This window comes from Monodon monoceros, unplaced genomic scaffold, assembly GCF_005190385.1.
Source record: "Monodon monoceros isolate NGI ecotype Baffin Bay Population unplaced genomic scaffold, NGI_Narwhal_1 Contig261_ctg1, whole genome shotgun sequence".
Classification (NCBI taxonomy): domain Eukaryota; kingdom Metazoa; phylum Chordata; class Mammalia; order Artiodactyla; family Monodontidae; genus Monodon; species Monodon monoceros.
Window position 1 is genome coordinate 1 of NW_021698533.1, and position 12,841 is coordinate 12,841.

At 47.3% G+C, this 12,841-nt stretch overlaps 1 protein-coding gene across 1 annotated transcript; it reads right to left on the minus strand.

The window, feature by feature from the left end:
- Nucleotides 1-261: 261 nt before the first annotated feature.
- LOC114897623 (inactive serine/threonine-protein kinase TEX14-like) lies at nt 262-12,841 on the minus strand (the record flags this gene model as incomplete). Its single annotated transcript, XM_029226651.1, has 9 exons — nt 12,719-12,841; nt 11,994-12,108; nt 7,737-7,902; nt 6,803-6,939; nt 4,948-5,029; nt 4,238-4,368; nt 3,013-3,126; nt 1,653-1,776; nt 262-533 (listed from the first exon to the last, which is right to left on the minus strand). Coding segments are annotated over exons 4-9 (860 nt in total), but the record flags the coding sequence as incomplete, so codon positions are not given.

The window sequence follows — 12,841 nt, forward strand, 5'->3', positions numbered from 1 at the left end:
CACACACACACACACACACACACACACACACACACACACACACACACCAGAGTGCAATGTGAGAAATACTTTGGTTGTGTGAAGCCACAGAAAATTTTGAAAACTTATACATGCTGGCTAATGTGTACTCATGCTTGTTAAATGTTTATTAAAATGAGAATGTCCTGAGCAGAAATAACTTCCCCAAAGTCCCTCTAACCTTGGCTGACAGGGCAAGGCACTGGGAAACCTCTTCCTCCATGGATAGCCAGCTCAGCCCACCAATGAGGAGTCAAGCCCAGATCAGATTCTCTCTCTATATCAAAGCACCCCCAGGGAGATCCTGTTTGGACGTCATGATTGAGGTGCACCCACCTTTCCATCATGTACTCCAGGTTGGTCAGCCTCGCTTCCCCTGTGGAGACGATGTGGATGGCGTAGGAGCTGAGGGAATGGTGGATAAAGCCCCGAGAATGCAGGTATCTCAGGGCGTCGGAGGTCTGGAGTAGCAGGTGCACGATCACCTCCATGTGCAGTATGGGGAACTGGGCCCGCTGCAAGCAAGAGATCAACCACCAGAACAAAGGGGACTGCGGCCCCTGACACTGTAGAATGCTTTGTAGTTCCCAAAGTCTTTTCAACTGATCTTCACGACAGCCACCTAGTGTGCCCATTTTATAGCTGGGGAACCTAAAGCTCAGGGAAGTTAAGTGATCGGCCTAAGGTCCCACTGACCCAGGGCCCCTGGCTCCAAACCTGGGTTCCTTTCCCTCAGCCAAGCTGCTTGATACCGTGAAAAATGAGGAGAAAAGTCCTCAAAGCCTGGTACACTCCTCTAGAGTGGGCCTGCCACCACCAGCAATGCGCTTGCCCCGCTCCCCATCCCCAGCCAAGCCTGTGCTGCGGGAGAACCTAGACACGTAAAGGACACTCCATCCCCTACCACAGTCAGATGACCTAGAAAGTTCATCCTAGGAGGACAGAAATTCACTCACACCAAAGTACCCAATCATAACAGGTCTCTCCCCAGAGAAGTGGCATTTTAAGTTAACGCCCTCACCCAAGGAGAGGAATGGGAACTAGGACACTAACAGGAGGTGCTCAGGCAGGAGGAATGGCGAGCCATTTCAGGGAAGAGCCCTTCCTGGAGGGTCTCTTCTCACTCCAGCCCAGGGTCTTTAGAACAAAGTCATGGAGAAAGAAAAACAAATCTTTCAGGACCTCTCTGAAGCCACATGTCAGCCCAAAGCATGTTTCCCAGGGAGTCTGTGGGTCAGGGAATATGTCCCCGCCTCCACCAGGAAGTCTGAAAAGGGAGAGGGGACTGATAAAGACTTGCATATAAAGGTCCTGCAGGGCACCAGTGAAAATACCGGGAAGTAAGACCAGAGGCTGTTTGATTATAGTTAGCTAAAAGTGTGGCTATGTGTTTTCTGGGTCTACTGAGCTCTTAGATGTCTGATAAAAAAGCAAGACAAACAGTAATAAAATCACACTAGTTCCAACGTGCTGATCAGCCTTAAATGATGTGTTATATAGCTCCCACAGAGTAAAGAATTAAGAGGTTTCTCAACTCTTCTGCTGGGGGAGAAGGAAGAGGGAGGAAGAGAAGGGAGAGCTGGGGCGGGGGGTGGGGGGGAGCAAGGGAAAAACCCAGGGAAACGGCCATTTACCCGTTCATGGAGGACAGAGAACAGCGTGCCGACGGCGACGCGCTCGTACACGAGGCGGGTCTTCTGCAGGCCCTGGGACAGGCACACAGCCATCAGCTGTAGCAGGTGAGGGTGCCGCAACTTGCTGCAGAGGGAAGGAGGCTTCCGATGAGGCGGAGGGAAGAGGACATGATGGAAGATGGGCGCTTTCCTTTCTTCTTGGCACCCTGAACGCACTCCAAACAAATACTATTTGCACAGAATGTTCTTCCAAGAAAGGGGGATGGGGTGGGAGTAGGGGTGTCTGTTGGTGGAACCCTTGACCTTTCACTGATCAGAACCTGAGGGCTTAGGGTCATCAACGACAATGTCACTAAGAGCTACTAAGCAAGGCACTTTACACACATCAACTTGATCCTAACAACCAGTTGCAAGAAAGGTATCATTACAGTTACACTCATTTTAGAGATGAGGAAACCAAGGTCAGGGAGATGTCAGGCCCAAGGTCATAGACCCTCACACCAAAATCCACGCTGCGGGGACTTCCCTGGTGGTCTAGTGCTTAAGAATACACCTTCTAATGCAGGGGACGTGGGTTTGATCCCTGGTCGCAGAACTAAGATCCCACGTGCCACAGGGCAACTGAGCCCAGGTGCTGCAACTACTGAGCCCGTGCACCGCAAAGGAAGATCCCTCGTGCTGCAATAAGACCCGACACAGCAATAAATAAATAAATATTAAAAAAAAAAAAATCCATGCTGCGTCTATGAGCCCTTCCAGCCTCCTTGAGTCCCTTTAGGATGACTTCTCCAAAAGGAAGGATCTGGCTTTACAGGAGTTGAGTGATTTCCTCAGGAGAGAACTCGATGAGCCAGGGCCTATTCCAAGGCCTCAGCAGCCCTGGTATGAAACCGAGGATGGATTTCCTGCCCCTTTGAAAGACTAACCCCTGAGCCAGAGGAAACTTAAGGTACTGAGACCCATCAGCGTGTCCTCAAAGGAGAGACATGGTTCCTCAGACACGTGGGTCTCCAGCAGAGCCATGCTCTATGAAGATAGTCTTGCACACGCTGACCTGATGGGCACAGGGCCCAAAATAAGGTGGGCCTCAGAGGCTGCAGAAGAGCCCGCCAGGCCTGAAGGCTGCACCTCAGAGAAACATGTCATGGGGAGTTGATCAGCTGACTGAACTGAGCCCCTACCACCACCATCCCCACACTCAGGCTATTCATGAGTTCTTCTTCTTTCTTGGCAGCCCTGGGAAGTCAAATCAACCTACAACGAGGAAGTGCTGAGGCTGAGGGGGCTGGTCTCCACCCTCAGGCACAGCCCTGCACAGCCCTGAACTTGGGTCTGAAATGCTCTTGGGTTTTCTTCTCACCTGCTGTGCTCTAGCTCAGCAATTAACAAGTCAGCCAGCCGCCGCCTGCGGCAGTGCGGGTGCGTGGGAAGATGCAGCTCCTTCACTGTGACCCTGCTCCCGTTCCACAGAAGGCTACAAGGGCAGGAGAGAGTGGGAGCAGAAGGGAATGAGCAGCCACTGCTTCAGTGAGGAGCTCTGTAGCCAGAGATCAGAGAAGTAGTGTTTATACAGACTCTGTAAAGCCCCCACCCCAGCACTGCGGGGTCCTCCCTCCTACCACCCCCGGGGGCCTAAAGCACTTCAGGGACTTAGTGCAGGTGGCAGGAAGTCACTGAAGGATTTAAGGGAGGGAGGGACTTGATCAGGTTTGTATTTTAGAAAGACAAGGGTACCAGCAGCATGGGGAATGGGAGGGCAGGGGTGGTCTGGAGAATGAGAGGCCAGTTAGGAGGCTAGCCTGGGGGAGGGACAGTGATGACGTGGGCAAAGGCCACAGCAGTGGACAGAAGAAGAGGGGATGTGACAACAAGTCTGTGGCACGGGCAGGAAAACAAGAAGCATATCTTCAGGGGATACAGAGCCTTGCGGGTCTGTAGAGGCCTTTTTAGAAGGGTGTGACTTCTAAGCAGGGAAGAGGCAGCCAGGTTCAAGGAGGACAAGAGACCTTGGCCAGGACAACTCCTGTGATCCCGCAGTAGGCAGGCCTCTGGGGACTGAGAACATCCCAGGGACTTTCATCACAGCCAAATCCTATTACTGCCGCCTCTGCTGCATTTGGCTGGTGAGAGCCATGCAGGGCTTCAGTACCCTTTGACCTGAGGCCAGACAGTCACCCCTATGCTGCCTCTAATTCTCTAGAGAGTAGAAAGGTTGAAACACTGTCATGAGTAATCTTTCAGAGCGGTTGTTCTCAACAAGGGGCCATTTGGCCTTGTCTGTAGACATTTTGGTTGTCACAATCACAAATGTAGGGGGTTGCGGGGAGGCGAACACAGTTGCTACTGGCATCTAGTGGGTAGAAACCAGGGACACTCCTAAACATCCTACAGTGCACAGGACAGCCCCCGACAATAAAGGGTAACAAAAATGTCAGTGGTGTCCTGGCTGAGAAATCCTGATCCAGACATCTGCTTTTCAGTGTGTCCTTGTGTTTGGGCAGAAACCCTCCACACACAAGGAAGTCACTAAAGTCCATCCTTCCTGTGGGACTAAGTCTCACCTCCACTGGCCAGCTTCCACTTACTTGGTCATGACCATGTAGGGGCCACTGAAGAAAGAGAAGGTGGGCTCATAGTCAGCTTGAATCACTTCCTTTTCTCCAATTACTGGAAGAGATCCTAGATAAGCCAGCTGCGTGCCCCCTGTGAGATAAAACTGAAAGCAAAGCACAGCTTCAAATGGTGGGGAAAAACTCCTCCAGAATTTTACCAGCCAGCTAAAAATAGAGAGAGCTGCTATTTATCAATTTGCTGAATACCCCTATGCACCGGACATAATTCTTTTTATTATCTTTAATCTTCCAAGAGGCACTGCAAGGTTGTAACACCCTTTCCCTTTTGCTAGCTAGGAAACCACAGGCTCACGGAAAGAGGTCAGATGCCGGCCTGAAGCACCAGGCCTCAGGCGCCTCTTGAGACACCCACAGAACATGCCTGGGGCCTTCGCTGGGAATTAAAGGATCATTGTCTAAAACTCCCCAAATCTAGCCCAAAGGCATTCAAGAGAACTCTCCAAGGTTTTCATCATTTTTCAGTAAGGACAAGAACACTAAGAGGTGGTACTTGTCCTGCAAGAGCAGTAAAGAACAAAAAAAAAACACTTTGGAGAGGGAGTATTTTAACTTTCCATAGGAAGGAAGGGTTGGACACAGTTGTGGGCCCTGGGGCCAGAGCCAGGGCCGGGCGATTCCCCAGTTAGTCCTGCAAACATTGAGTGTTGGTAGCAACCTCTTACCTTTCCAAAGCCAAAGCTGTAGATATTTTGGGCAGAAATGACTCCAGCTTTAGGCAGTCGGTTAGGAGAGCCATTAGGGCTTCTAGAAATATTTAAAAGAGGAGGAGAAAAGTAAGGATTAACTACCCATATCTAGAGGAACAACGCTGAACCAAGCTGTCAGAATGCGTAGTTGGTTTTGTCTTTACTACTTGACAGTGGAAGTCAGCCTCTGAGAGGGCCACAGTGATTCCCATTTCCTGGTATTCATGCCCTTGTGTAGCCACACACAGGTCAGAGAGGGCTGGCCTGTTAACCTAATGGAATACTGCAGAAATGACGGAGTGGTGTGAGTTCCAAGGCCAGACCCCCGGGACTTCTGCCCTGATCTCTCTCGCAGCACTTGCTCTAGAGGAGGCCAGTTGCCATGTTGTGAGGACACTCCAGCAGCCTAATGGGGAGGCCCAACACCCAGCACCAATTTGCTAGCCATGCAAGTGAACCACCTTGGAACTGGATCCTCCAGTCCCAGATGACTGCAGCCCAAGCTGCATCTTGACCACATCTTCATGAGAAACCCTGAGCCGGAGCCACCCAACTCAGCCATTCCCATTGGAATGGCTGAGTTGGGTGTAGCCATTCCTGACCTACAGAAATTATGTGAGATACAAATATTTATTGTTGTTTGAAGCCACTAAGTTTGGGATTAGTACAACAGATAACGAACAGAGTTGGTCAAAGTTGGAAAGAATCATAAAGCATACCTTGTCCAACTTTCTCATTTTACAGATGGGAAAAATGGAGCCAGAAAGGGGAAACCTGCTGGCCTGAGGTCACAAAACAGCAGCAGGGACTAGGCTTTGGCCCTTTTAGAAGGAACTTGGTCTGCCAAGATCCTAATGCTGGCAGGAGTGGAGGTGTAAGAGATGGAAGAGCTGAACCAAGCATGGGCTCCAAGGCCAGATGGGGGATTTGGGAGTTTAACCTGATAGCCTTGGGGAAGACCCTGAAAGGGTTTTTAGCAGTGAGTGGCACAATTCGATTTTCATTTTTAAAAGGTCATTCTGGATGCTGAGTAAAGAACCAAGATGGACAAGAGTGGCAGCAAGGAGAGCAGTTAGGAGTAACTGGTCCTCGAGGGAATCGTTAACTCATCTTGCATGAGAAGCATCCAGGTCATGAGAGGAAAACCAGGACTCAGTGTGCACAGAATGAGATGCGGGAGCCTGTGAAGAGTGTGACAAGTCTACTCACCCTGATCACAGAAAAAGATGCTGTCAGAGAAAATCAAAATGGAAAGAATTTTCCACATATAAATCCTAAGTCTTAAAGCCCAGGGAACTTAAAATAACTCTCCTGAGCATGAAGAGAAGCCTGGATGGAGCTCACCTCCTGCAGCTGTGATGGGGACAAGGGGAGGCTGCCCACCCAGGTGGCAGCAAGTCTTACACCAGCTTAAAACAGCCCAAGGAACCTTAAATTAAGCATTTGTGTCTTTTGCAACCTTAGGAGATAAAGGATGCATGTTCCAATAAAGGAACACGTTTTCCATGGTTCCGAGATGACAAAAAAAAAAAAGCTAGCCAGCTGCTCTGCTAAGAAAGTGTTTTCTGCTGGGCAGCCCAGGCCTGAAAAGTTCCTTCCTTCTCTGCTAACCATGGGGTGGTTCCCACTGGAGCCCAGAATTCATTTCCCCCAGACGTTCCTGGAAGCCGGGGGACAACTGAAGGTTTTCATGGCAATATCCTCTCCCTCCAAGCTCACCCCGTTGGGTGGGCCAGTTGCTGGAAGGGACCAATGTGGAGGGGACCGAGGGCTCCCACAAGGAAGGCAGGGGTGATGCAGAACATCCCAGTCTGCTTGAGGCAGCACTCACCCCTGCATGAGGCCCCCAAACCGGGGCAGGCCACAGATGAGCCGCTGAGGGGAGTCAATCTTCTTCAGGAGGTCATAGGAGAAGCCCTGGATGATGGCCTGCATGTGCGCGGCACAGCGCTGCATGAACTCCACCATCTGCAACACACGGCAGAGACAGTCAATGCCCACACAGCTAATGGCCACCCTGGCCTTCAGTGGGATTGGAATGGTCTGAGGGGAGTGCTCTGAGGAGACAGAAGCCCCCCACAGGGAAACCTCTGGAAAGGGAAGGGCCCAAGTGACTTCCTAAAGATATGGAATGAGATGATTCCATTTTCAGGGAGCTCATTTGGCAATAATTACCTCCAAATCCTTCATTCAACGGATGAGGAAACTGAGGCAGGAGGAGTATTTTAACTTTTGTCCAAGGCCCAATAGCTATTGAGCAGGAGAACCAGAGGGAAGGGACTCTGCCCATCTCCCCCTTCCCTCCACGTGCCCTTTACATTTGTTAGATTATTTAGCCCTCATTAAAACACATTATGCCTGCCAGCGAGTGGCTACAGACAAGTTATTTAATGTCAATGCACTTCAGTGTCCCCATCTGTAAAATGGGGACAATAATAGTACCTACCTGAGAGGGCTGTTGTAAAGATTAAATGAGTATTTAATTTAATTCAGAACGTCTGATGCACGACAAGTGCTAGTTAAGGGTCAGACGAAATCACAGTTGTTCTCCCTCCCCACTGAATGGATGACCAGAAAAGTTCACTAGACTTGCCCAAGGTTTACAGGTGGTTAACTTGCTTCAACCCAGGCCTGTGTGTCCAATGTCAATGGCAAGGCCACTACAAGTCCTGTGCTGTCCCCAGGACCAGCCTCTGCCCCTGGGTGCCTGACTCCCAGCCCTGTGCTCTGCCTTGGGTGTGCCTGCAGAGCGGGCCCACACTTACCGCGGTGCCACGTTCCTTCCCTGCTGCCAGAGCCCAGGTCTGCGGGTTCTGACCCTTCTCATCATGGAGTCGAAGATCACCCCCTGCATCCAGCAGTTTGCTGAGGATCCACTGATTGCCTGAAAATGCTGCTGCATGGATAGGAGTGCTCCCATCAAAGCAGCGGCTGGAGGTGGGGGAGGGGTACAATGAGTGTCCATGGCAACACTCTTCCCCTTCCATAGGTAACACAGGGCTCCTTTTCTACAAAGGCAACCTTTGGTGATGAGAACTGTAACAACACCATTTGTGAGGCCTAACGACACCTATCTGGGGCCTCACAGAAGCTTTATATACATCCCCCTTTTCCATGTTTACCTCCACCCTTCAAGGCAGTATTATTTCTCAATTTATAGATGAGGAAACGAAAGGGCAAAGCCAAGATTCACACCCAGGTATGGGTCTGGTTCGAAATCCAGTGTTCTTTCCCCACAGCCCCCTGATACTGGCTGCCCTGAAGCAATTTCTTCACGTCTGTAGCGCCCTGTGGTCAGGCTGGTGAAGCACAGCCTCACCAGAGACCACCTCATGTGAAAATGTCTCTACCTCCCAAGTCCTATGGTGAGGCCCACAGACCCTGGCATCAGCAATCTGGTCAAGGATCTACAGCTCAGAAAAATTTAACCAAAACCAGTAAACTATCTGAGACATGAAGGGACAGCCTTTGTGAGATGTAGAGATGTGATGTGTAGCTGTGGTTTCCTAACCTGGTTGCACGTCAGAATCACCTGCAGAGCTTGCTTGCTCCTTTTTTTTGGCCGCACCCAGCAGCATGCGGGATCTTAGTTCCTTGACCAGGGATCAAACCCCCGCACCCCCTGCAGTTGGGAGTGTGGAGTCTTAACCACTGGACCACCAGGAAAGTCCCAGAGCTTGCTCTCTTTAATTTAAAACGAAACACAAATGGTAGGAGGAAGCAGAAAGGGAAGGAGAAGAAGAAATAAAATGAAAAAGGAGATAATAAAGATAAGAAGAAAGTCTCCCAATTCCAGACCCATACACAGTTCTCTTGCCGAGAGGCAGCTACTGTTACAAGTTTTTATATCCTTCCAGAAATTTTCTATGCATATACAAGTAGGAATAAGAATATGCTATATTAGGAATTCCCTGGCAGTCCAGTGGTTAGGACTCAGTGCTTTCACTGCTGAGGGCCTGAGTTCAATCCCTGGTCGGGGAACTAAGATCACACAAGCCGCATGGTGTGGCCAAAAGAAAAAAAACGTGCTATATTAACTGTTATGCTTTTACATTTTTTCATTTAATAGTATATCTTGGAGGGAATTCCCTGGTGGCGCTGTGGTTAAGAATCCGCCTGCCAGTGCAGGGGACACAGGTTCAAGCCCTGGTCTGGGAAGATCCCACATGCTGTGGAGCAACTAGGCCCATGCGCCACAACTACTGAGCCTGCGCTCTAAAGCCCGCAAGCCACAACTACTGAACCCACGTGCCACAACTACTGAAGCCCATGCGCCTACAGCCCGTGCTCTGCAACAAGAGAAGCCACAGCAATGAGAAGCCCACGCACTGCAACAAAGAACAGCCCCTGCTCACCGCAACTAGAGAAAGCCCACGTGCAGCAATGAAGACCCAACACGGCCATAAATAAATAAATAAATAAAATTTTTAAAGTATATGTTGGAGAATTTTCCATATGAGAACATACAAGTCACCCCAATTCTTTTTTAACAGCTGCATAGTATTCCAATGTACAGATTTACCATAATTTACTTAATAAGTCATTGGGATATTTGTCAAATATACAGATTCTCAGACTACACAACAGACTGAATCATAACCTGCAAGCATAGAGCCCAGGAATGTGTACTTTTTACAAGTTCCCCAGCTGACGCCAATGAGGCTGGCCTGTACCCAGGCATCTGGCAACCGCTGGGATATCTCATTGTGAGCTCTCCCTTATTGCTGGGTCTGATAAGCAATCCAGCACACTGCGCTATGGGAAATGTAATATCCTCCTTGCTTTATTTTATTATTTATTTATTTATTTATTTATTTTGCGGTACGTGGACCTCTCACTGTCGTGGCCTCTCCCGTTGCGGAGCACAGTCTCCAGACGCGCAGGCTCAGCGGCCATGGCTCATGGGTCAAGCCGCTCCGCGGCATGTGGGATCTTCCCAGACCGGGGCACAAACCCGTGACCCCTGCATCGGCAGGTGGACTCTCAACCACTGCACCACCAGCGAAGCCCCCTCCTTGCTTTAAAAATAAATTTGTATAATGTTTTACAGCCTTCTAATCATTCTTCCCATAAATAGTAAGAGAGCTGGGTAGGGAGAGAGAAGATATTGTCATTTCTTGTGAATGCTAAGGAAGAAAAAAATAATGTTTTTTATACCCAGCTAACCCTTACAAGGGAATCCAGGTCCAAGTGATATCAAAATGTGTATTTTTTTATTAATTTATCCTAGAGGTTGAAAACTGGAGGCCCACAGAGTGATTTGGCAACCCAGAGGCATGTTTTATTTGGTCCACATAGTGTTTATAAAAAGAATTTAAAGTAATGGACAATACTTAACACTTTGGGGATTTCACAATAAAAACTGGGATTTCCAGCCTCTTGGAAATTTGGAAGATTTGGCCTCCATGGCTTCCTTTTCTGCCCAGCTGCAACAGATGCCCCTTAGACAGAGCCTGTACCCACTGACCCCACTTAGTCCTGCAGGCATCTGACTCTGTGACCTCAATACACCCAGGCCATCACAGCATTTCTATTGAGCACTTAGGAATACAACTTCCCCCCAGAAATTTCCCTTCCCTTGATGGAACATATTTTTAAAGTACATGAAAGCATTCCTATCACAAAATAAAAAGCTACAGGGTCTGCCTTCTTCCTCTTGATATTGTCCTTTCCCACCTCCCCCTGGCATCATGGGGATTTCTAAAAAGGGAACTTCTTCAGGTGCTGGGCTCCTGGTCTCAAACCCTATCATTAACACAATGCACCATTATGGACCAGCCATTTAAACTTTCTGGAATATTAAAGGTTTGAATGATTTCTTCTTTAAAGAACCTAGCTCTAAACTTCCACAAAACAGATGCAAATGCAGATGACTAGAAAATGCTGCATTTTTGCTGAGGAACTGCAGAGCTAATATGGCCTCTCTGCAAAGCTGTTATCTGCAAACATCAAGTGAGATAGCCCTTTATTTCTGAGTTTTGATATTAAACACTGATACAGTAGAGACAAATATATGCAAATATGCAAGTCCAGAAAAATTCTGGAAGGAAACAAAGCAAAATGTGCACTGTGTTATGTCTGGGTTTCAGAATTCTCATGCTGATTGGTTTTTTTCTTTATACTTCTCCAAGCTTCCAAGGTTTTTCCCACTAAGCAAACAATCTTATAACAACATACAAGCTTTCAACATCAATATTTAAAAAAAAAAAAAAATTAAGCGGCCTCCTTCTGTAAGATGGGAAAGCTATTTTATGACTTATGATTGTGTTTATTCTGGCATTCCTGTGAAAATCGGCTGGAATCATATAAACGCTCGAAATCTGTTTCTGGTTCTGTCCAATGGGAACTGTAAAAATACCTGCTGTTCCCTGTCGAAGAGTTGGTTGTAAAGCTTTAGTGAGCTAGTGCCTGGGAAGGCCCTGGAAAAAGCAAAAGTCCTACACAAAGAGAAGAAATGTTCACTTGTCGTTGATTCATTACATTGTGTTGCTGTTCCATATTAAAATTTGGACTCAGATTCTTTTAAACCACAACTACAAAAGTCATCCTGACAAAGTGATGCCAAATATATTTATCGGTGACGAACTTGGTTGTGGGGTATGTTAAAGTGCAAATCATACAAACTACAAAGCACGGTGGAAATACATAAACAGTACTTGTTAATGACTAAATGAGTAGAAAGGTTCACTTATTTCACAGGGTCTAGTAAAACTGCTTCGAAAACTCCTTATTTACAGTTAAAAGCATGTTTCTGGTAATTTCCTGGTGGTCCAATGGTTAGGCCTTTGTGCTTCCACTGTTGGGGGCCCAGGTTCCACCCCTGGTTGGGGAACTAAAACACTGCAAGTTGCACAACCAAAAAAGTGAAATAAACAAAAGCATGGTTCAACGTTAGGTAATACAAATGTATTTCATTGGCATAAATTAGTGAAGGTTCTTTTAAAATCTTACCAAATTAGTTTCCAAATACCTCAATTCATTTTAAAAACTTATTTTCTAGGTAGTGATGTCATTGTACTTACTGATTTGGATCTGATCCATAATCCACCAGGACATCAACTAATTTTGTAAGGCCTAATAATGCTGCAATAAAAAGCGCTGTCTGGCCCAGGGAGTTAACTGCATCGACATACACGCCTGCAAAGAAAACACCAGGATCAACACAAACACACAACAAAGATTAAGCTTTGTTTTTACAGTACTTTTAATGTATTACTAATGCAATTTCCCTTTTTTTAAGAAAAAGAAAAATGAAAACCTTCAGTAGTCCAAATAACACAGAAGGTCTCATATCAAAAGTAAACCACCATCTTTACTTTAAAGTGCTATATACAGGAAAACGTTGCTAAAACATTTCACCACACGCTGCTACGCGGAAAAAGAAAAGCAGATTTAAATTGCTCTTCGTTTTAAAATTCACCAACAGCCAACAATTTATTTATATCACACACTGTATGAAAAGCAACCCACAAAAAAAGCCCAACGTCACTACTCCAACCATTTGCTAAACACAAACAAAAAGAACAAACCACAACACTACAATCTCATTACATGCACTGCACAGTTAAAAAAAAAAAAGAACAAGAAAAACAAAACCCAACTCTCAATTATACCCACTTCAAAAAGCTGAACTCACTCCTGACTAAGCCACCACTACAAACCCGATACTAGCAGTAACACCTGAAGCAACATTTAACAGCAATCCCGAAACACGAAAACAAAACAAAAACTTCTCTAACCGACTTACGATACGTAACGCATGCACATATCCTCTGACGCCTCCTGAAACGTCAACCAAAAAATAACGAAAGTCTATTTATAGGACATTAACTCAAAACCGAAACCACTCAGACTGCGTTCATCTCCCTCT